Source organism: Narcine bancroftii, chromosome 2, assembly GCF_036971445.1.
Source record: "Narcine bancroftii isolate sNarBan1 chromosome 2, sNarBan1.hap1, whole genome shotgun sequence".
Taxonomy (NCBI): Eukaryota; Metazoa; Chordata; class Chondrichthyes; order Torpediniformes; family Narcinidae; genus Narcine; species Narcine bancroftii.
In genome coordinates this window covers 65,323,353-65,347,718 of record NC_091470.1, presented here as the reverse complement: position 1 = coordinate 65,347,718, position 24,366 = coordinate 65,323,353, and the positions used below count along the sequence as shown (strand labels likewise).

General features: G+C 40.2%; 1 protein-coding gene across 4 annotated transcripts in view; it reads left to right on the top strand.

Annotated features, from left to right (window-relative positions):
- The window catches only part of kiaa0586 (KIAA0586 ortholog), a 427,045-nt gene that overhangs the window by 349,228 nt on the left and 53,451 nt on the right, over positions 1–24,366 (top strand). For all 4 annotated transcript variants that reach the window (XM_069916886.1, XM_069916884.1, XM_069916883.1 and 1 more), the window contains 5 exons: positions 3,234–3,459; positions 7,073–7,311; positions 9,730–9,806; positions 12,048–12,179; positions 21,177–21,357. In XM_069916886.1, the coding sequence (XP_069772987.1) occupies positions 3,234–3,459; positions 7,073–7,311; positions 9,730–9,806; positions 12,048–12,179; positions 21,177–21,357 (855 nt within the window). The remainder of the gene's footprint in view (positions 1–3,233; positions 3,460–7,072; positions 7,312–9,729; positions 9,807–12,047; positions 12,180–21,176; positions 21,358–24,366) is intronic.

Genomic DNA, 24,366 nt, shown 5'->3' with positions numbered 1-24,366 from the left:
TTACATTTGATGTATCTTTGTGCAACAGAACTGTTTTAATTGAAGACAGGTTTTCTACTTTTTTCAAGTAATTTATGCATTTACTTTAGGTATTACGGAGACTGCTCGTAAAAGTGTGTGTTACTATGGTAACTAGCTATTCCCTCAAATAGACTGGAGCAGATTGCACCAATAGATTTCCTTCATGCTTCTCTTGAAAACGTATGAGTTCAGCTAACCTGTCAAAGAAACGCTGTTGATTGAAGGTGGTAAAGGGAAACGAGGGGAAAAATTATGTGTATTTCTTCGACTGAGAAGGACACAGAGAAATTGAAGCAATGACAAACATAATCCCTCTATTGAATGGTTGAGGAAGTAAATAAATAACCTGAGTACAAAGATTTTTCGTTCCTTAATCTGTGACTTAAACAGATTGCTGACAATCTGGAAATCAGCTTCAGCTCCCTGAGAGAGATGTTTAAAATCCTTCAAGCTAATGAAGGAGTAGCAGGCTTCATCGTCATTCTGAGAAAACACATTTGAAAAGGATGTAGGTGAAATTACTGGGCAGATCAATGGAATTTGTTTTGACAACAGCAAATGGGTTTTGTTTTGCAATCTTCAGTGTAGAACCACTTGGTCTGGCTAATAATGGCAGTCAGTAAAATGATGTTCTCCTTCTGTGAAATGTGAAAGACCAGTGAGAACAATTATATTTGCAGGAAGTATGTCCAACTGCAGCTCCTCTGAGACCACGTGGATTGGTTGGAGCAGCAGTTGGACTCACTGAAATGATACAGGAGGCAGAAAGTGTTATAGCAAAGAGTTTCAAGGAGGTAATCACATCACATTCAGCCAGGTAGATAGATGACCACCAGGAGAGGCAGGCAGGGATACAGTGCATGATACCCCATGGCTCCTCCCTTCTCTAACAGTATACCATTTTAGATACTGCTTGGAGATGAGGGGACAGGATGGCCTCTCAGGAAAGCATCACCAGCAGCCAGACCATTTGCATCACAGCTTACACTGATGTATGGTACAAGCGAACAGTAATGAGAGGGATGCTATAACCAGAAGCAAAACTCTAAGATGCATGTTGCTTTCCTGGTGCCAGGGCTAATGATGTCTCGGTGTCAGCACAGGAGATTCTGAAAGGGTAAAGTGAACACCCTAAGGTCCCGATCCATAATAATATGAATGACAGGTAGGAAGAGAGATAAGGTCCTGCAAAGTGAATATAGGGAGCTAAATATGGTGACCTTTTATATCTTATTTTCATTTGTTGTAAACGTTTTTAATGTGATTCGATGTACTCACTCTTCCAGATGAGATATAGTCGTACCTTTGTTTTTTTTGATTCATGGTATGAATTAAAAGCTACAAAATATATGTAACCCTCAGGATAAGCTGCTCAGATGTTTCTTTTTTTTTTGGTTCATTTTCTTTTTTTCTAATAGAGTAGGTTAGGTGTTTTCATATTTGATGTCTTTTTCGTCCATCCAGTGCAGTGGAAGGGGCACTGAGTTTATATCGTTTGAAGTTTTATCTTGATTTATATACATATGTGATATTATATTTTCAGTTTCATTCCCTTTTCTTCATTGTACTGTATTTATTATGAAATCCAATAAAAAAGATTGAAAAAGAAAGGGAGTTGGGTAGAGGTCAAAGAGCAGGATGTCAAGGGTGATAATATCAGGATTACTGCTGTGCCATACACCTATGAAAGTAAGGCAAATTAATGTGTGACTGAAGAGCTGGTGTAGGGAGAAGACTTAAGCTACTTGGACCATGGGGATCTCTTCTGGAGCAGAGGTGACCTGTACAAAAGAGACAGGCTGCAGCTGATCTGGAATGGTACCAAAATCTCTGTGGGAAGGTTTGCTAGTGCAATTTGGAAGGGTTTAAACTCATCTTGCATGAGATTTGGATCCAAAGTAGCAATGTATCAGGTAAGAAAGATGCTGCAAATAAAAGGTTAAAGAAATCAGGTCTAGAAGCCTCACAGGTAAGGCAGATTAACTCAGAGCATGGATTGGCACATGCAGTTTGTGATATTAGAATTATTATGGAAACATGGTTGAGGGACGAGCAGGACTGGTAGCTCAATATATCAGGGTACCAATACTTCCAATACAAAGGTAGAGGTAAGAGAGAAGGGGAATTGTACTATTGAACAGGGAGAACATCACAGCATATTTATAGAGAATATCCTGGGGATGGGGGAGAAATCATTCAACAAATCATATGGATAGAATTTAGGAATAGGAAAGGGGATTATCTATTTGATTGTATTATATTATAGTCAGTAAAAATTGGAGGTTTAAAATGAGATGGAGGGAATTTAAAGAGGATCCTTTTTCACTCAAGAGTAGGCATCATCTGCCACATCTGGCAGATGGAGGTAGGAACAACATTTAAAAGGCATCTGGACAGGTACTTGAATGAATAAGGTATAGAAGGATATGCAGGCCTTTGGGGTTTATATGATGATGGACTGTACAGATGTGGTGGAGCCAAAGGTCCATGTTGCATAGCAGATTCTTGCACAAATATCTGTCCAATCCACGTAAGCTTCCTGCAGCTGTTATTGCTGGACTCCAGTAGTGAGGAAGAGTCCAGTGGTGAAGTGTGAACTTGTGGCACTTCCCCAACACTCAGCCTGAGAAATCTGTTTGAGCAACATCTGCAGGAGAGATGGAAGATAGGTCGATTGATGTCAATGGAGGAGAATGGGTTTGAGAGATGACGTCAAGTGTGAGTATTTTTCGATGATTAGCTGTTTAAGAATTTTTTTGCATATTTAATTATAGAAAAACTTTAATAGTTTTGGAATCTTTTTGAAGTCTGACATAGATCAATAATTTTGACAGCCAGCGATGTCAGAGGGCCCAGCTTATACTTTTGGCAATGCTTAGTTTACTCAGCTATCTTGTGGTTTCTTCTGACAATCTAACTGGAAGGACCTGCTCTGTTGCTACCACTAGCAACCCCCTGCTACCACCCCATAACCAATTTGTTGCTTCTCCATTTTTATGCTAAGGCATTGTTCGGAGGTTCGTTGCTCAGACTGGACCCTGCTTCATTCTGCAAGGATTCACTTTAGGGATGTAAAAAGAATTGATGGTAACGTAGTTCAGATATCACCACTGAATACAAAAATATGGCTATTGCTTATAAAAAAAAAGATATCTGTTTGAATTCTTCAAATATTTCATGCCTGTAAATAAGACCCTTTTATTTTAAAACAGTCATGGATGACGTGGGATTGGAACCTGCAGAGGAATTGAGCCCCATTGTTACTCCTGTTATAACACCAACTGCAACTCTTTCAAGAGTGTCCACACCTTCACCAATAACACAGCCTATTGTCAGGACAGGTTCAGTGCCTTCAAATCCATGGGGAGATGCAGAGCTCCCCCTTGAGGAAGAAAATCCTAGTCCAGCACAAGAAACAGCACAACAGCCAAGAGCCATGTAAGTGAAAATATAACGCTTGTTCTGGGCAGTTTTTGCAATTGATTTCCTAAATTTTGTTTACTTGTCCTATTGCCTTTTTTTTGTTTTTCTCTTTACACTTGTGCTCATGCCATAATGTCATTAAAGCATCATGAATGGCTCAGTACCTTGGGGCACAATTGAAAATAGACTCAGATGATAAAAATTAAAAATAAGTATACAAATAAATGTATTCTGAGCCCAGCAACTTGGTATGATGTAGTATGCTTAAAGAAAGAAAGCAATCCAAAATACCTCAAAGAGCTAAAGAAGAAAGTTGTGCACCGAGGGCAAGAAATAGCAAGGAGAGCGAGAGTGTTAGTTGCCCAAAGATTGGTCAGAAAGTTTAAATTTAAGGAGAGAATCATCAAAGGGTTTTTATCAAGGGCACTTGAATACTGACGATTGTTGGCTCAATGTATTGGTGATTGTGCAGATGGTCGTGAATTGTTGATAGGTCCAGGAGCCTTAGTTTAGTTTTAGTAGGTCTAAAATGAATGGAGGGCGGAGGATGCTGACGTGGGCAGAAGTGCATAAGAATGATTAGGTCCCAAAATGATAAGGACAAGGGTGAATGAGTTAATAGCTGAAGGAGAAATGAGGGGGTTGCCCAATCATGTGAGATTATGTTGCCAAACCTGCATTCCTTAGATGGATTAATTTAAGGGCGGAGCAAGCCCTACTACAGTGGAAAATGTCATAACAGACACAGATGCTGGTGGGTGCCTTGCTGCAGTGGATGTGCAATTGGAAACCCAGCTTAAGGTGAGTAGATGAATCAACTGGTACAGTGACTGGAGAGAGATTGGGTTTGGAATTTCTGTCCAAGGTATTGGCTTTAATTTCCTCTATAAAAATCTGGTGGAAAATGTAAACTAAGCATTAACAGTTTGATATCTGACTGTAAAAACGGGCTTTGTTGGTCTGTAAAGCATAAAGAAGCCTCCATGTGACAGCTTTTATTATGCTGTTGTAGTACCACAATAGCAATAACCTCTGTGTGACAGCTGGTACTTCAGCCAATTCGTTGATAGCATTAAATTCCACAATCCTTTATGAGCCAATCAAATCTTCCATGTTTGTCATTTCCCCTGTGGCTTGTAGTGAAATAAAATCTAGTTTGTGACAATTGAAACCATATGTTTCAAACAGCTTCGGTTACATCACATGATTAAATTACAGGAGCTCTCTGACCATTATTACACATCATCTGTAAAATCTGAGCCATATTGGCCCACAAGCCTTAAATATCATTCATAATAATAGATTGTGTTGTTGTTTTGATGATGCTTGGTAAGCTTCTCACGTGTCACTCCCAGTTCATCTTTTCACCTGTGATCCTCCTGCATTCTGATGCACACTGGCCAATATGTCCTCTCTGTGTGTACTTGGTGTGAGAGCCAGTATCACTTTTGTGATGTCAGTAACTTCTTTATACCTGCTTCCAGGGTTCATTGATCATCAAGAAGGAAAAATTACAGACCATTGGTGGGACATAATAAATATGCAACTCACAGACAACCAAGCAGTCACAATTGGTGCTAATTGTGTGGCAGAACAAAGTTTTAGAAACAAAGGGAAAAAAGATGGAAAATCAGAAAAAAAAGTGAAAATAAATTGAGAGAATTGAATTGAAGAAGACAATGTTTAATGTTTTGGGTTTGCCCAGCATATTTGTGCCACCCATTCTGCCACTCAAACTGATCCCATCTTCTTGCCCTTGGTCCATATACATAATTTCCTTGTCCATTCATGTATTTATGTTGCTATTGTGTCTACTTCCACTATCTCCCCTGGCAAGACATTCTGGCCATCTACTGTGTTTAAAAAAAAATCCCTTGCAAATCTCCTTTAAACTTTCTTGCTCTCACCTTCAACCTATGCTCTCAAGGATTTGGTGGAAAAAAATCATCGAGTATTAGTAAATACTAATAGCTATCTACGCTTCTCATAATTTAATATTCTTCCATTAAGTTACCCCTTAGTCTCTAATGCTCCAGAAAAAAGTAATCTAAGTTTGTCCAACCTCCCCTTAAAGCTAATGCTCACTAATTTAGGTGATCCTTTTCTGTACTCTCTCCAAAATATCCCAGTAAATCTTTTCTATTCCCTCTCCAAAACCTCCTCTTCCTTCCTTCCCAGAATTGCATGCAATACTCCAAAAGTGGCCTGCCCAAAGTTTGAAATAGCTGTAACATGATGTCCCGAACTTTGTATTCAATCTCCCAACTGATGGAGGCATTCATGCTGTTCCACGTGTGTTGCTATTTTTAGCACTTTTTATGCATCTGTCATATTGCTGCAATTATTTTTTTTAATTTTCTGTGTTCCACACTTTGTGTCTATTATTTTTTCTTGGGTATTTGTCATAAATATTTTACTTTATTCATTAAGTACTGTATATTCCATTCAGGATTTGGACATGTCACAGTACAGCACACTGCCAGATTACCATGCTTTTACTTTACCTTCAGTTACATATTCTCTTTTTCCATTAGTCTTTCACACTGGTTAAATAATCCTGTCACCAAAGGCACACTTAATATAATTATTTGGTTTTATTTTTGCTGCCTTCATTTTTATTCCCAAAATAGTATTTGAACAAGCATATCCTCTTTGTCTAAACTGAGTTTTTCAATAATAAATTGCAAGCCATTCAACAAACCTGTGTTATGTCCTGATTGTTAATCCTTCAGAAAAGATGAGATCATGCACAAACTACATGGGTGTCCTGGCTGTTAGCATCTGTCATGCCATCGACAAGGAAATAGGGAGACAAATGTGTTCCTTCCAGTCCCATGATCTGAGAAGAGTCACAAAGAACATTTTAAAATAATGTTATATGTATGAGTTGCAATTGGTGCATCTTGCAATGCATTATCTAAAGACCTCGTCAACAAGAAAGGCACTTCTTACCATTATCTTAAAAAAAGTCTAGTCTTTGTTTGCCTTTTAGCTTATCAATGTAAAGCTTTTTGGCCTAAAATGAAGTCAGCATGGCAAATTCATCACTTCTCTATTCCAACTGCAGCCATTAGATGCTACATTCATTTAGTTTACTTCTGAGTCTCCTTTTCTGTTGTAAGGATTAGAAAATCTTCTATCTTTTTAGCTTGTGGTTCCCCATTTTTATGACAAATTTAGTTTGAAACGAATGAGCTGGCTGCTAGAGAGAAAAAAAAAATAACATGTGAAGTACCCAACTGTGTGTGTTTTCCTGTTGCTAATTATATTTCTGTACTGCCTGTCTTTCTGGGTCGAGGTCAGGAATGACTCATTTCCACTCCATTTCTGAGCAGAGAAGATGCAAGTGTGTGAACACTTTAAATGTGGTGTGGTCATTTCACACCAGCCACCGCCAACCATATGGACTTGACAGGTCTGGTGCAGGCATGCACACCTGCCTGCCTGGGAAAATGAGCCAAATCTGTAGAATAATTTATCTCTTGGAATAAGTATTTATTTTTTCTCTAGATTTTTTATATTTATAAAGGTCATTACATCTATCCTTCCAGTACCTAGCTGATTCATGATGTTATTAAGTTGGCACTATTTTTTTCTAATATCTATTTTCTATTATGTTCTGTTTCAGCATCATATCAGTGGCTAAAGATGAGGAACCTGAGAATTTAATCCGATCATCTCTTTCCCAAACTGAGATTCCTCCATCACATGTGCAAACTCCAGCACACCCTGGTCAACAACTGACTCCATCAGCATCCACTGAGGAAAGTAGCTCAATGACCTCCGTAACTGAAACCGAGACAGCTGACCGAAATATTTCTGAAGGCGAGATCCTAATAAGCTATGGTCAGATGGCAGCAGCAAAAGGTAGAACCACAGCAGACCTTTAACAGCACATAAAACTGGACAATAAAGATTTTGCTTCCTGGACACTTTTGGGTGTATTTTATGGATTTTGGGCTGCTGATCACAAAAATCAACTTAACATTTTCCTATCACGTACCTTTGTTTAGGTGTAACCTATTTTTCTGAATCATCCAGCTGATTGACAACGTGCTTCAAGCATGTAAAACCATGAAGTGCAGCATGTCACTGAGAATTCATTTTCTGCGTTCGCACTTGGACGTCTTCCCTGCTGATCTTGGTGCAGTCAGTGACGAACACGGTGAAAGGTTTCACCAGGTCATTGAAACTATGGAAAAGCAGTATCAGAGCAACTGGAATCCATCAATGCTGGCCGACTATTGTTGGACACTGACACAAGAGGCATCAGGTGCTGAGTACAAATGAAAATCAGTGGTAAAACATTTTTTTTGGTCAGTCGAACTAACGCAATGTACCAGCATTGATTGATTGATTAAACATGCTAAATTCAATAAAAGTTTGTTTAAAGTTTCTCTACCTCCTACATGATACAGCAAATCTGAAATTATCTTTGTGTTCAACTTGAAGTTGACTATCATAATCCCCAATTTTTTTCAGGAAGCAAATCTTTTGAAAAAAATTTATTGTCCAGTGTAATCAATAAATAAATAGGCTATTACGCAACTGTAGAAAAGGATGTTGAGGAAAGCTAACCATAGTTCATTGAAAGCTAAATGCATCAGAAAATTAGCTACTCTTGTACCTTGTCATATGCTTGAATTGCACCCAGATTGAGCTATATAACATGAGTTTGGAAAATTTCACATAGATATTAATGTAAGTGGATAAATGGCCTAAGAGTGCCCAGTTAAGAATAAATTAAACTAATTTAAATCAGTAGTTGAATGAAACCAAAGCATGGAACATATATTCAATCAATAGGTGGAAGTCATACAGCAAGGAAATAGGCCATTTGGCCCATCACATCCACATTGACAAATGAGTATGCCTCTGCATTCACCTCATCTTCCAGCACTTGGCTTATAGCCTTCAGTCCCCACATGATTCATGTGTTCATCCAGACAACTCTTAAATGCTGTTAGTAACTCTCCACCACACTCTCTGGCAGTGTATTCCAGATTCTTCATGGCCAGAACAATGTGGTTAGTAGTTCTGAACTTCTTGTCACAAAAAAACTAATGGAATTCAAATCAGACAAAGAAATGCTGGAAGAACTCAGTAGGTCAGACAGTATCCATGGGTAGAAATGGTCAGTCAACATTTTGAGTCAAGATTCTTTATCCATTTCATGTCTGTTGTGTTATCTTAAACACTTTCTGTGCAGATCATCACCCCAGAATTTTTCCCAATTTTCCTTGTCACAGTCTGCACATCAGCTCCAACTAGATTCCTGCAGGAATGGAGTTAATCTTTAGGACTAACAAGAAATTGCTCCATGTATGTTACCCCCACTCCAAGATTGCCACAGACCAAATCCCAACCCGTCATTAACAAGTTAATTGAAGCACACGGGAGTGGGCCTACACTTAAAATCTATAAAACAAAGGCTATGTGCCCAACTGAACATCATTCCTCCTTCCATAATACAAGATGACACCCCAGATCCCTGGAGTGACATAATTGAAGGCAGACTTAGGTGATGAAATTTGCCTTCTCCTTCGGCATGTACATCCAGTCTTTGGCTGTCTATGGAACTGAGTAACAATCAAGACCACCTCAGATCTGGCACAGAGTTTATAGCCTTTGGACAGCTGCGGTCTCTACTCTTCTGTGTGCCTCATGGTTCATAGACTACTTGCAACAATCTCACATGGGAAAATACCACTAATGCTATTTTTAACTAATGATATTTTTAACTAATGATTAACAGGGGAATCCTTGATCCATAGCCACTCAAATGAAGAAATAACATTCTTGCTGGCATTGAGAACCTCGTCTATTTGTTAGCAGTGCATAGAAACCCAGCACCTCAGAAACAACCCACCTGCCCATACTGTCAAGCATCTTTTACCTCACCTGTAACATAATCTATGTCTCACATTAGCTACTTCAGAATCCATAAAATGGATCCAAATCAAGACATCTTCAATTCCAGAGGGCCGCCTCAGAGTGGGGAGAGAGAGTGGTGCTGGTTAATTTAAAAGGTTGAAAGATGTAGCAATATTTGGGAATTAAAATTTATAAGAATATGCATTTAAAATCAACAAAATGGTGAGACATGCACATGTAATTTTCATATATGGGAATACAGCTATGTGTTTGCCAGTGAGCATTGAATAAAGAGTACATTTAATTATGGCGTGTGGAGGAGGCAATCATTTTCATTTCAATCATTATAATTTTGAATTGCCATATAAGCCATTGTCATGTCTGTGTGATTGTAGTTTTTTTTTTCTCCAGCCTTAGCTGAAGGTGGTGTATTTCTTCCAAACCTCAGTGATAGTCTGTCCAGTACACTCCTTGATGCTCAAGAAATGGTAAGTTTACAAAAGATAATGCCTTTGCAATTCAATCAACAAACAGTAGATTAAAATTGACTGCTGTCCTCGGCATTGTTTTTGTTTTCATTTGTGTTTTTCCATTGCATTCTGTTTCAATGCCTTTGTGTTAGGAAAGAGGAAATCAGCCAATGTTTTTGCTGCTAATTGCTACTGAATGATCCCCAGTGGAAATGCAAGTGTATCAATGTCAATGGTGGACAAAAGCAGGGTCTATAAAAAAAAGCCTGTCAACACTCACAGCAGATTATAATTTTTAAAATGGCAATTTGCCTTTGGTAGAGGCGCAAGTAAGAGCAGATGCTGGAATCAGGAGCAAAAAACAAACGGCAGTCAAATAGCATCTATGGTAGGAAATGGAACCCTAACTAAGGTATTCCAGTTTGAAATCAATGCATTCAGAAAGGGAGCAAGACACAGACTTAGCAGGAGTAATGTTGAGAGAAAAAAGATCTGAAATTTTAGCCCATTCTCTATCAACTCTAAATATGAGATATTCTTTTCTTTCTATTTTGACTGAATATTTAAAAGTACCCTGCAAACTGTGACTTTTACAGAAATAAACAATTGGTAAATGTTCTAGTCTAGACTAAATTCTGGCGAGTCACTTGACTATGGAGGTGCCAGAAATTAGGAGCTCAGATTTTTAATATCACCAGTAAATTTGGTCATAATCAATAAATTGCAATATTATCCAAAGTATGACAATTATCAGCAATAACAATGGCCAAAGATACATGCATCCATAAAATGTAAATTAAAAAGAATATTTCAAATCTATAGTCCTGTCATTTTACTGTGTGCGATTCCTTTCAGATTTTTCAAATAAAATGTCAGAAAAATAAATAACCTGACACTAAATGTAAAGGATGTGAAGGATCCAAGGCAGCACATGGAGAGAATCAGTGAGATTGAAATGTGCTTAATCATACTCTTCCAAAGTTGCTTTTCATTTAAATTTGTGGAAGAAAAATCAGTTGGTGTCATTGATCACCTCTAGGCTCACTTTTCCTCTTTGTGGTTCCCAGTGATCTTTTACACTCGAGCACATTCAGTCTCAAAATGTCACTAATGTAGTGAAGACAAAACCCACATCACATGACGACATGGGGCTCAGTGATTGCCACAGGCACATCGAAACTAATGACTGTATAACAGTCATTTATAATAGCTGCACAAACCCCATATTATTTTAAACCAATTAGTTATTTTGAAAATTACTTCTCACATGATTTCATTTATCGAAAACTTCATAACCTACTTTTACTGTAGATTTTTTTAAACTTTTGTTTTGGTTTTAAGTGTAATTCTCACTATGTACAGCAGGTGGTGCACATGAGCTCCCCTAGCAGTCTGATTGAGGTATTCCCTTGGCTCTTCCATCGTTTAACTTGGCTGGATAATCAGAAATGTACAGTTCCAAAAGCAAACTACCCAAAAGTAGGAAAATTAAATGAACCAAGAAATGCTAGACATGCTCATCAGCTCATACAACATCTAAAGAAAGAATAAATGCTTCTCAAACTCGTTCCAGCGCTTACTGATTTATTTATAAATTCCATGTATTATTAAAATGAACAATTGCTTTTTATCATTTGTTTTCCTCTGATGTATCACACCTTGTCACCCATCTATCCCAGCCTTCTCAGCCCTCTTTCCACCCCAGCTACTGGCCATTAAATGTATGAGCCAAGGCTTTTGGGTCAGCCCTGCCACTGTTTCAGCAGTTCAGGATTAACAGGGTAAAGATGGGGGTGGAATCACCACACTTCTGGTTCAAAATGAGCGCAAGTGCTGAACTGATATTCACTGAGGAAAAAGGAGTGACATGGGCTCAAAAGACGAGAAGGAAATTTAAGAGCATCTGCACCCTGAGCCACAGGACTTGAGAATTTTTTAGCGTGGAATCGGTAATTCTGTGAATCAAAAATAGAAAAGCTACTGGGATTATAGGTCATATGTTTTAGATTTATTTTCAGAGCTATCATGGTGAACTGGGTCTCAATAGCCAAGGCCAAAACAAGAAAAGTAACGTGTCATTTTACTCCAACAAAAATGAAAATGCCCATCCTTGAACTTGGTAAAGAAACCCAGGATTGAAACTTGCTAGCTACAAATTATCTTGGAAAATATAGTTCAAACATAAATTGCGATGTTATAAAAAAAAACTCTCAGTTTATTTGCATTTTGCTTTTACATTACATTGTTTTACTTTCTTAGGATGAAGATCCACCCAGTGTGGGACAAGTAATCTCAAAGCCACACAAAGGATTACAAACATACTCACTTGCCACAATGTTAGCCAAGATTGATCAGTGTGCATTTGCTCCACATGAAGTACATCTTCCTGAGGTAAAAATATTTTCATTGCAATAGGCTTGTCCATTAACTGCAATACAGCACCGATGCCACAGGCCTAACAATCAGAGGTCGAACAAGAGAAGTTGCTTCATGGATTTTCATGATCACAGAGAAAGAGCGATGTCATTAGAAATTTATAAAAAAGAGCAATGTTTCACAAAATCAGTTACATTATTCTGAGAACATCACCAAGGTGGTGGATGAGAGAATTTCTGGAAGTAATGTGGAGCTGCACTTCCAAACAATAATGGATTTTGTAAGTCAGAATCTATTACATCAGTCAGAACTTGACATATTGATAAAGGAATCAGTTGCATTCCTGCAGACAGAGGGTTGTGAACACACAGCTGAAGAGCAATAGAGGCCAATTGCAGAAAACATTCCAGGGCTTGGTCAGGGAGCCCAGAGATGGGTCAGAGAGGTTAGATTTGAGGATAGTCCCCAAAAAAGAGAACAGCATTGAAGGGTTTATCAGGGCCACCAGAGTACGCAAATTGTTGGCTCACTGCTTGGTGATAGATGATGGTGGTGGCTATGTTCAATAAACACAAAAAATTAGCTCCAGGGGCTTTAGTTCAGCAATAGACATTTAGAAGGCCTAAAATTTATAGAGGGCAGAAAACGCTAGTGTGGGTAGGAGTTCATGAAAATGGTTAGGTCTCAAAACAATAAAGACATAGATGAATGAGTCAAAACCATACGGAAAGATGAGGGGGTTTCCCAACCATGTGAGATTATGATGTCAAGCCTGCATTCCTTAGATGGACTAACTTCAGGACAGAGAGAAGCTGTACTACGAAGCATTGTAACAGAAATAGATGCAGGTGGTTGCCTTGCTGCAGAGGATGTGCAATTGGAAGTCCTGTTTGAGGCTGCGAGCAGAGGAATCAACTGGTACAGCGAATGGAGAGAGATTGAAATTGATGGGAAGGATTTGGAGTTTGTGATAGTACAGATTCTATCACCAAAGTGTACAGATGGTAGTGCAGGATGACTGTGATTGGCTGAGAGTGTAGCCACACCTACTGGCAGGTCTTAAAGGATTGCTCCTAGCCAGACCAGGTCATTCTGGACTGGTCAACCTACTTGTGATATGCTCCAGTCTTTTAGTTAATAAAAGCCTTGGTTTGGATCAACATGTCTTTGGTTCTTTCAATGCGCACTACAATTTTATTAACTAAAAAAATTTTGAAGGGATGGAGCGTATGCTACGGCTGGAATTCCTCGACATCGACCCACAGTCAGCTACAGCCTCGAATGACTTTAAACACTGGGTGAGATGCTTTGAAACATACTTACAGCTCTCTGATCCTGCCGTGATAGAGGACAGCCATCGACTACTAATATTGATGACTATGGTGTCCTCAAGAGTCTACCAGAGTGTCCAGGACGCGACCATTTACGCTGCAGCCATGAAGGTGCTGAAAGGGCTCTACGAGCGACCAGTGAACAGGGTCTATGCTCGGTACAAACTTGTTACAAGGAGGCTACAGCTCGGTGGGTCCTGTAAAGCTTATATTCAGGCACTAAGGGCAATGGGCAGGGACTGTGCCTGCACAGACAGAACTGCTGCAGAGACCACAGACGATCTCATTCGGGAAGCCTATGTGGCCGGGGTTCAGTCGAATGAGGTGAGGCAGTGCCTGCTAGAGCACGCGGGAGAAAACCTAGAGGACGTGATCCGGATCACAGAGACGATGGAGGCTGCGGTCTTAAGTATGGACATGTACTTAAAGGGCTGGACCCCACACTCTGATGTGAGTAGGATGCCCTCCCTCTACCCTACTACTGCCGCTATGCTGCCCGACGCAACCCCAAAGTGTTATTTCTGTGGGAGGAACAAGGACAGCAGGTCCCAGTGCCCGGCGAGAAAAGCCAGGTGCCAGAAGTGCCTTTAAAATGGCCACTCATCAAGACCATCTCCTTCTCCCTGTCAACCGAAGCCAGAGCGGCCTTCGACCGCATCAAATCGAACATCGCTGCTGCAATGCTATCGATGAGTCCATTCCGTTCCAAGTCGAAAGCGATGCGTCTGACTTTGCACTGGCAGCCACTTTGAACCAGGCCAGCCGGCTGGTAGCCTTCTTCTCCAGAACCCTCCAGGGTCCTGACAGCTGGCATTCCTCTGTCAAGAAGGAGGCCCAGGCCATAGTTGAAGCAGTACGTCGTTGGAGACACTACCTCACTGGCAGGCGCTTTACGCTGCTGACCGACCAACACGCGGTCTTCTTCATGTTTAGCAATACCCAGCGAGGTAAGATCAAGAATGACAAAATCACCAGGTGGAGAATCGAGCTCTCCACCTTTAATTATGACATACTGTATTGGCCATTTAAACTCAACGACCTGCCAGATGTGCTCTCCAGGGGGACTTGCGCCAACATACAACTGGACAGGCTGCAGAAACTCCACAAGGAGCTCTGTCATCCAGGGGTCACTTGGTTCGCGCACTTTGTCAAAACTCGCAACCTGCCCTACACGGTCGAGGAGATTCACTCCATGACCCAAGCCTGCCCAGTGTGCGCTGAGTGCAAGCCCCACTTCTTCCGTCCGGAGATCACCCACATCATCAAAGCCACCCGCCCTTTGAGCGTCTTAGCGTAGACTTCAAGAGGCCCCTACCATCGACCAACCATAACACCTACATCCTTACGGCCATCGACGAGTACTCTCGCTTCCCGTTCGCTGTGCCTTGCTCGAATATGACTGCCTCCTCAGTTATAGAGGCCGTGCACAGCATCTTCGCCATCTTCGGGTATCCCAGTTACATCCACAGTGACAGGGGGTCCTTGTTTATGAGCGCAGAGCTGTGTCAGTACCTTCTGGAGCGTGGTATTGCTTCAAGCAAGACCACCAGCTATAACCCATGCGGTAAGAGTCAAAGAGAGAATGCCACCATCTGGAAAGTGGTTACGCTTTTCCTCCGGTCCAAAGGTCTCCCCACCTCTTGCTGGCAGGATGTGCTCACTAGTGCCCTACACTCCATCTGCTTCCTCCTATGCACCGTGACCAATGCCACCCTCCATGAAAGGATGTTCTCTTTCCCGAGGAAATCCGAGTCGGATACGACCATACCAGCATGGCTCACGATTCCCGGACCAGTCCTTTTACAACGCCACGTCCAGTACTATAAGAACGACCCCTTGGTTGACCAAGTGACTCTGCTCCATGCGAATCTGCATTATTACTACGTTGAGTACCCAGACGGACAGGAGGACACAGTCTCTGTAAGGGACCTAGCCCAAGCTGGATCAGGCACAGCAGTGCCTCTAACCCAACCTCCCCCTATTCCTTCTCCCCCAGGTCATGCTTGAACAGAGAGACCAGCACCACCCCACCAGCTCAGGCCAGACTGTCGACAACGCCGTTGGCGAATTGAGCGAAGCAGTGGCAGCACCCTACGGGCCTGCCGGCGACGTGACTCTGGCGACCCCCAATCCCGGCACCACGGAGGTCACGCCAGATGCTCAGACCCCCTGACCAGTACAGGCCCTAACCTCCATCCACCCTGGGGTCAGTTCTCAAAGAAGGGGTGAATGTGATAGTACAGATTCTGTCACCAATGTGTTTATGTACAGATGGTAGTGTAGGATGACTGTGATTGGCTGAGAGTGTAGCCACACCTACTGGCAGGTCTTAAAGGATTGCTCCTAGCCAGACCAGGTCATTCTGGACTGGTCGGCCTACTTGTGATATGCTCCAGTCTTTTTAATAAAAGCTTTGGTTTGGATCAACAAGTCTTTAGTTCTTTCGATGCGCACTACAGAGTTCCTGTCAAACATATGAGCTTTGGATTCCTCAACAGAAATCTCGAGCGAATTTAAGATCATCTAAGACTGAAGACTAACTGAAAAATACAGAAAAATTGTACCATACTGTTATGTAACAATTGGTAGGGTCTTTAATCAATGATGATACTTAAACATTTTACATAAATCTTGACTTCCTTTGAGGAAGAATTGCCAACCCTAACATCTCTTCGTTTTCTCTGATTTTACTGAACATTAATCAACGGCAGGTTGGTGTCGCGTTTAACGTAGCGCTGTTACAACGCTAGTGATCAGGACCGGGGTTTGAATCCTACGTAGTCTGTAAGGAGTTTGCACACTCTCCCTGTGTCTGTGTGCAATTTCCCTGGGGGCTCTGGTTTCCTCCCACCGTTCACAATGTGCTGGGGGTTGTAGGTCAATTGAGTGTACTTGGACTGCTGTACTTGGGCTCTAGGCTGAAAGGGCCTGTTTCTGTGCTGTATGTCTAAATATAAATTTTTAAAAATCTAGTCCAAAGTCAAGTAAAGTTTTTTGCATTTTACCAAATTTAAGCTCTTTAACTCAGCTATTATTAATGGGGGCCGTACACCACCCCCCCTCCCCCACACCCCCACCCCTCCCCAGACTCAGGGCTATACCACATTTAAGTTTTCTTTTCACCTCGTGTAACATGAATAATTTTTATGTTTTTTATGTAGTTGGTAGGAGGGAAGTACAGAAGTAACCAAAACGTGATTAATTCACAGGGAAGGGGGACCTTAAACTTTGAGCAGAATCCTCAGGGGCTGAGAATGGCTGCTTTAACTATAGTACTACCTTTAATATCATCTTATGCGAATAAGAAGTACTAAGAAATGCCCAGAATGCCAGTTTGGTCAGCAAGGGTCAAGTTGGACCAAAAGGCCCGGCCTGTGTCTTTATGGCTGTATTAAACTACTTCAGGGAAATGGACTCGTCTGAGGAGAATGGCACAGAGATAAAATGAAAGATGTAACCTGAAATGGGGATGAAAGGACTGCATGCTCGGTTCAGAGTGAACGTGAGTCTCCTGGGAAACGATAGTAGAATAGGAAGAACAAGCGTAGGGACAGAAGAATACAAATAGAAGCTTGTCAGCATAACATCCTGAGCTGGAGAATATTACTAGCTAGTCTTGTGTAGAATTTGTATTTCTGAAAATCATTTGTTAAAAATAGGAAGGCTATTGGGAATACTTTCAGGTCTATGGTGGTTTGCCAGGTCTCAGCAGCCAAGGCCAGAAATATAAAAGTGCCATGTCATTTTGCTCCCACAAAATTAGGTGCTAGTCCTGCCTAGGATTAAAAAAAAAACCCCCAGAACTACTACTTGTTAGGCAGAAATGATTCTGAAAATACAGTTCAGTCTTGAAACAGGATCCTTGAAGGTTAAAAAAAAGTTCTAAATTCTGGCCTTGTCTTCTGGATTTCCAGAAAGCATTAGATTTCACAAGTCAGAATATAACACATCAGAAGGGATATGACACATCGGTTTAAGGACTGGTTCCATTCCAACAGCCAGAAAGTTGTAAACACTCAACAAGTCCATTGCCTGCGCCATCTCCCAGACTAGATTACATTACCTGAAGGGTTGGGCAGTAATTTTCCAAAATACTTTTCCCTGATTATACCCCTGATTTTTTTTTCTAGTTTGTATGGCTGCCAGAGATTGTGTTCAAATATGGAATTTAATCCTGCTCCACCATTTTAATATTATTGCTCATCTGGCTTGCAGTATTAGCCCCATATTAACCTCTTTGCTTATCAAGTACTACCTGTTACCCCTTGTTTTAAAAATATGCAAAGATTTCTTCCACTTATATTTGAAGAGAGTTTCAAAGACTCACCACCAATTTAGAGAAAAAACACACCTAATTTCTATCTGCAAGAAAATTTGATGTCTATATGAAGTTGGTAAGAGATTGGATTGAAGAGCCTTTAAGAAAAATACCAAAAAGTTAATGTTCAATGAGAAGAGGAATCACTCGTTGGCCAGAGTTGGAAAATCACGTAGCAGAATGGGTACTTGAACAGAGGCAGGATTGACATAGTCACTAAAAATAAAATAAGAACATTTGCACTGCAGTAGGCAAAGTCACACCCAGACCTCAGTGAAGATTTTGAAGATACCGAAGGCTGATGCAACCATTTCATGGACAGGAAAAATCTGGTATTTTCACCAGTTTATTATACGTAACTGGCTGAAATACCAGTTTGCTTTGGCAAATATTGGAATCATGGACAAAACCCCCACAAATTTCAACATGATAGGCAATAGAACAGAAACGGAAAGCTATTAAAACTATGCAAACCAGAAGTACAGGCCACATAAAGACCAGGTTTACTGTGATGTTATTGTGCATGGCTGACGGGACAAAGTTAAGATCCATGGTAATCTTCAAATGCAAAATTAAACCTAAAATGAAATTCCTTGCAGGTATTTTTGTACATTTTCATGGAAAAGGATGGATGGATGAAAACGGTGTAAAACTATGGAACAGGCAGACAGGTGGTTTACGTAAGGATGGAGTTTGCTGGTCTGGGATATGTTTTGTAGCCACTTAACTGAGAAGAATAAAAGTAGATTAGCACTACCTAATAATTACATGGCGGTTATCCCAGGTGGTTTGACATTTTTATTGCAACCTCTCGATGTCTCTTGAACAAGCCATTCAAAGATCATGTGCACAAAGAATGGAAGGTATGGATGTCGAGTGCAGAAAAATCATTCACCAAAGGTGGGGCAATGCATGCTACATTGCTTGGTGTGCTGTGTAACTCTGTGCTCAAGGCATGGGACAAAGTTAAAGTAGAGACTAATAAAATAATTTTAACAATGCGGTATCTCTTGTTCCATTGATGGCACGGAAGATTATTTATTATGGGACACTGAAGGCAAAGCTGAAGCCACCTCATCAGATACAGACTGGGACCCATATGATGACTGTTTCAACAGTGAAAGTATGGATGTGCTTGTCTCAGATGATGATAGCAAGAATGATTTTGAAGGGTTCTAAATGTGTTGTTGTTTACAATAAAAATTTCAATGAAAATAAACTGTAGTCAGATTTTTATTTTTATTTTTTCAAGGCTTGACTTATATGTCAAATCGATGTGGAACGGATTTTAAGGGCTCAAACATATATCCGGTGTATAAGTCGACCCACCCCCGATTTTTGAGAGATTTTCTATGGGTTTTATGACTTGACTTGTAAATATATGGCAATTTTTTTTTGTTGACTATGACAACAGCTTAAAAAAATCCTAAAGTATAATACCTTTGAGAGCCAATTACAAAAAAATCAGAGACATTTACAAACTGTTGAAAAACATTTGACTAAACAAAAACAACATTGAATGGTGAAACGACAAAAACCTTGCACTCAATATCAGCAAAACCAAGGAGATGATTGTGGACTACAGGAGGAAGTCGGGGGAACATGGCTCAGTAGTGGAGAGGGTCAAGAGCGTCAAATTCCTGGGTATCAACATCTCCGAGGATCTGTCCTGGAGCCTCCATGTTGATACAATCACAAAGTAGGCTCGCTAGTGGCTATACTTTATGAGGTGACTGAGGAGGTTTGGTATGTCATTGAAGACTCTTGTAAACTCCTCCTAAGTAGGCACCAACTCTCAGGACAAGAATAAACTCTCAGCCTTCAACATCACAGGCATCAAACTTCACTCCATCGTGGACATCTACATGAAGCAGTGTCTTAAAAAAGCAGCCTCTATCCTCAAAGACGCCCACCACCATGCCCTCTTCACCCTGCTACCATTGGGAAAGAGATACAGGAGCCTAAAGATGAGCATTCAATGGCACAAAGACAGCTTCTTCCCCGCTGCCATCAGATTCCACTTAATATATTGATAATTTTAATTTAGGTCTGGTCCTTTGTATATTCCCCAAAAGGAATAAATCTGGATTTTGTGGTAATTCCTGCTCCAAATATTTCCCTAAATCCACCCAAAACTGCCTTACTTTGGGACACGGTTGAGGGCAAGAAAGTTACCATCTCTACACCACATCTAAAACATTTATACAAACTAAATTATCTAACCTCACTTAAAAAGGATGAAGAGGATTTAAATAAATGGATGAATTTACCTATAATGTTAATAGGTAGGGTTAATTGAGTTAAGATGACTATATTTCCAAGAATACAATGTCTTTTTCAAACTTTTCCAATATTCTTACCTCAAAAATTGTTTAAGGATTTAAATAAATATGCAAGGAAATTCCTCTGGAAAGGTAAGATGTCAAGAAAAATTAACATGGAAGTATGATATGGGAGATTGCAGCATCTCAATTTTAAGAATTATTATCAAGCAGCTCAAATGAGATTTCTTCCTTTTTTTTGAAGGAGAGAGAAAACCGGCATGGATTAAAATAGAATTGGAAAAAATTGTAGAGAGAGTAGCAGAAGAGTTCATATATAAGTGGCTTTCAAAATTAATGGTTGGTGTAAAAGAAACACAATTGTTGAAAAATTGTTAAAAATTAATGTTTGGAAAAAGATAAAAGATGGAATTGGAATTAAGGGAGGTGTGTTGCTTAAGACACTGTTATTTCAAAATTACCTTACACTTTTTTCAAAGGATAACCAGTTTTTAAGTATTTGGTCCCATAAATGGATCAAGAATATTGAAGATTGTTATGAACAGGGTCAATTGATGTCATTTCAACAATGAAAGGATAACTGGTAACACTCATATCTGTTATTTCCAAATGAGAAGATACTTAAGAGAAAAATTAGTTTCAGCTATGTCATTACTTGTTTGCAGTGATGTGGAAAATGTCAATAGAAGGGGCAATATTAAAAAATTTATTTCTACAATGTATATTTTAATACAAACATGGAATTTATAAATATAAACAAAGGTGGGAGACAGATTTGAATATAATAATTAATGAACGAAGATGGTCAGAGTTATGCAGAGACTGTATGACTAATGCTATTAATGTAAGGTATAGACTAGTTCAGTATAATTTTCTACATCAATTATACCTAACACCACAAAAACTGAATAGAATGAAATTAGATTTTTCAGCTCAATTATAACATTTTTAAAACAAGTAAAGAATCAGCATGAACTATTTATATGAAACCCAATATTTTCTGTATATGGTTAAACTGTCCCTCTCTTATTATTTCACCACCAAGATTGACTTATGTGCCATTTGCTCTTTTGCTACTTAGAATTCTGATGACAGCAGCACAGGGCAGATTAGTGAAGGTCAGATGCCCAGACTTACAAAAACAGCAGAAAGCTTCCTGATGGGACAGCCACAAAACATCAATCCTTTGTCAGTGAACAGTGATGTAAGCGTCTCACAAACAAGACAGACACCATCTCCTGGGCAATTCGACATTCAAACAGGTAATTGTGCAATTGAGCTATTTCTTGAACATGGTCATCTGAAATAAATATTGTCATCTGAAAAAGGTCTTGAATAAATTCTGTTTGAGCAAAACAGAATGCCTTTTGAGCAAACAATATATTTGTTTAATTTTTTAATCTTCATTTTTTTTCTCAATTGTACAATGAGTATATTGGTAGGAATCTGTTTCATTCAATTGTCTGACATCTCTTAGCGCATCCTAGCTAGAAGATGCTTCAGGTAACCTTCTGCAAGGCATTGTTGTTTGCTATTTTATAATTGACGGCACAGTCAGCCTAGCAGTTCCTACAATGCTGTTTGAGTGCCAGAGATTGGGATCAGGGTTCGAATCCCACGCTTTCTGTAGGGAGTTTGTACGCTCTCCCTGTGTCTGCATGGGTTTCCTCCAGGTGCTCCAGTTACCTCCCACTATTCAAAAAAACATACCGGGGTGAAGGTTAATTGGGTGTAATTGGGCTCATGGGCTGAAATGGCTTGTTACGGTACTGAATGCCTAAATTAAATTAAATTAAAATATAAAAATTAAAATAATAAAATTATGATTTACCAACTGGTTTATGGTCCATGAACATCAACAGGAAAAGCAGGCAAAGGGCTGATATTTATATGCGAATGTTGGTACAGAGTAAGGAGATTATTTTACGACACAAAATCTCAGAGCTAATTCTATCTTCTCCTCATCCAATTCTATATTGTTCTCATCCAATGCAGACATGACGTGTTGGTATTAGTGTCAATGATTAGAAATTAGGAGCAGAAACTATCATTACTTTTGTCGTCATCAAGGTCATAGAAAATTGTTATAAATATCCAAGATTTTCAGTTGGCAACGAATGAACAGAATTTGCCAGGGAAAATTCTTGTGCAGATCTATTGGGATCTATGGCATGGATATCTCCATTATGATATAGAACCAGGAGTGTTCTGTTGAATCATAAAGCTTTCAGCACAGAAGCAGGTTCTTCAGCCCAACTTGTCAATGGTGATGTCTACCTTAGATAGCTCCACTTGCCTGCTTGACCCTTATCTCTCTGAACCTATCTGATCCATATACCTGTCTAAATGTCTTTTTAACTTTGCTATTATACCCACTTCTAATAATCCCTGTGACAGCTTATTCCATATACCTACCATCCTAGAAACATAGAAACATAGAAGATAGGAGCAGGAGTAGGTCATTCGACCCTTCGAGCCTGCTCCGCCATTCAATGAGATCATGGCTGATCTTAAAGTTCAGTACCCCGTCCCCGCCTTCTCTCCGTAACCTTTAATACCCTTATACTGAAGAAATAGATCTAATTCCCTCTTAAATAGATTTAATGAACCTGCCTCTACTGCCCTCTGTGACAATGAATTCCACAGATTCACCACCCTCTGGGTAAAGAAATTCCTCCTCATCTCGGTCCTAAATGGTTTGCCTATTATCCTCCAACCATGGCCCCGGGTTCTGGATTTTCCCATCATTGGAAACATCCCATCTGCATCCATTCTGTCCAGTCCTGCCAGAATTTTATAGGTCTCTATGAGATCCCCTCTCAATCTTCTAAACTCCAGCGAGTACAATCCCAATTTGCGCAATCTTTCCTCATAAGTCATTCCTGCCATTCCAGGTATCAGCCTGGTGAATCGCCTCTGCACTCCCTCCATTGCAAGAACATCCTTCCTTAGATCAGGTGACCAAAACTGCACACAATACTCCAGGTGGGGTCTCACCAAGGCTCTGTACAGCTGCAGTAAGGTATCCTTGTTCCTATACTCAAACCCTCTTGATATGAAGGCCGACATACCATTTGCCTTTTTAACCGCCTACAGTACCTGCATGCTCGCCTTCAGAGACTGGTGTACAAGTACCCCTAGGTCTTTCTGCACTTCCCCATCTCTTAATCTATTGCCATTCAAATAGTAATCTGCCCTCCGGTTTGTATTACCAAAGTGGATAACCTCACATTTATCCACATTGTAGTGCATTTGCCATGTAGCTGCCCAGTCCCTCAATTTATCCAAATCACACTGGAGCTTCCTGACCCCCCTCTTCCATGCACACAACCCCTCCTAGCTTAGTGTCATCTGCAAATGTGGAGATATTACATCCAATCCCCTCATCCAGATCATTAATGTAAATTGTGAACAGCTGGGGTCCAAGTACAGATCCCTGTGGCACCCCACTGGTCACCGCCTGCCACTCAGAAAACGAGCCATTTATCCCAACTCTCTGTCTTCTACCTGCCAGCCAGTTCTCAATCCACATCAATACTTTGCCCCCAATCCCATGAGCCCTGATTTTGGAAGCCAGTCATTTATGCGGGACCTTATTGAAGGCCTTTTGGAAGTCCAGGTACACCACATCCACTGGCTCTCCCCCATCTATTTTACCTGTCACCATCTCAAAGAATTCCAATAGATTTGTCAAGCACGATTTACCTTTTGTAAATCCATGTTGACTCCGTCCAATCCCTTCTCTGCTAGTCATATGCTCCGCTATTACATCCTTAATAATGGATTCCATCATTTTGCCCACTACTGATGTAAGGCTCACCGGCCTATAATTCCCCGCTTTTTCTCTACCCCCCTTTTTAAATAGTGGGGTAACATTAGCTACCCTCCAATCCATGGGTACTGATCCTGAGTCTATCGAGTTCTGGAAAATAATTCTTAAAGCATCTGCTATCTGAATGGCCACTTCCTTAAGTACCCTAGGATGTAGATTATCAGGCCCTTTGGATTTATCTGCCTTCAATCCCATCAATTTCCCCAAGACCATGTCCTTAGAGATACTGATTTCTTTCAGTTCCTCCCTTGCATTAGTCTCTATGTTTCCCAACATCCTTGGGAGGTTATTTGTATCCTCGCTTGTAAAAACAGAACTAAAGTAAGAATTTAATTGGTCTGCCATTTCCTTATTCCCCATTATATATTCCCCTAATTCCGACTGCAAAGGACCTACTCTGGATTTCACCAATCTTTTCCTCTTGACCTATTTATAAAAG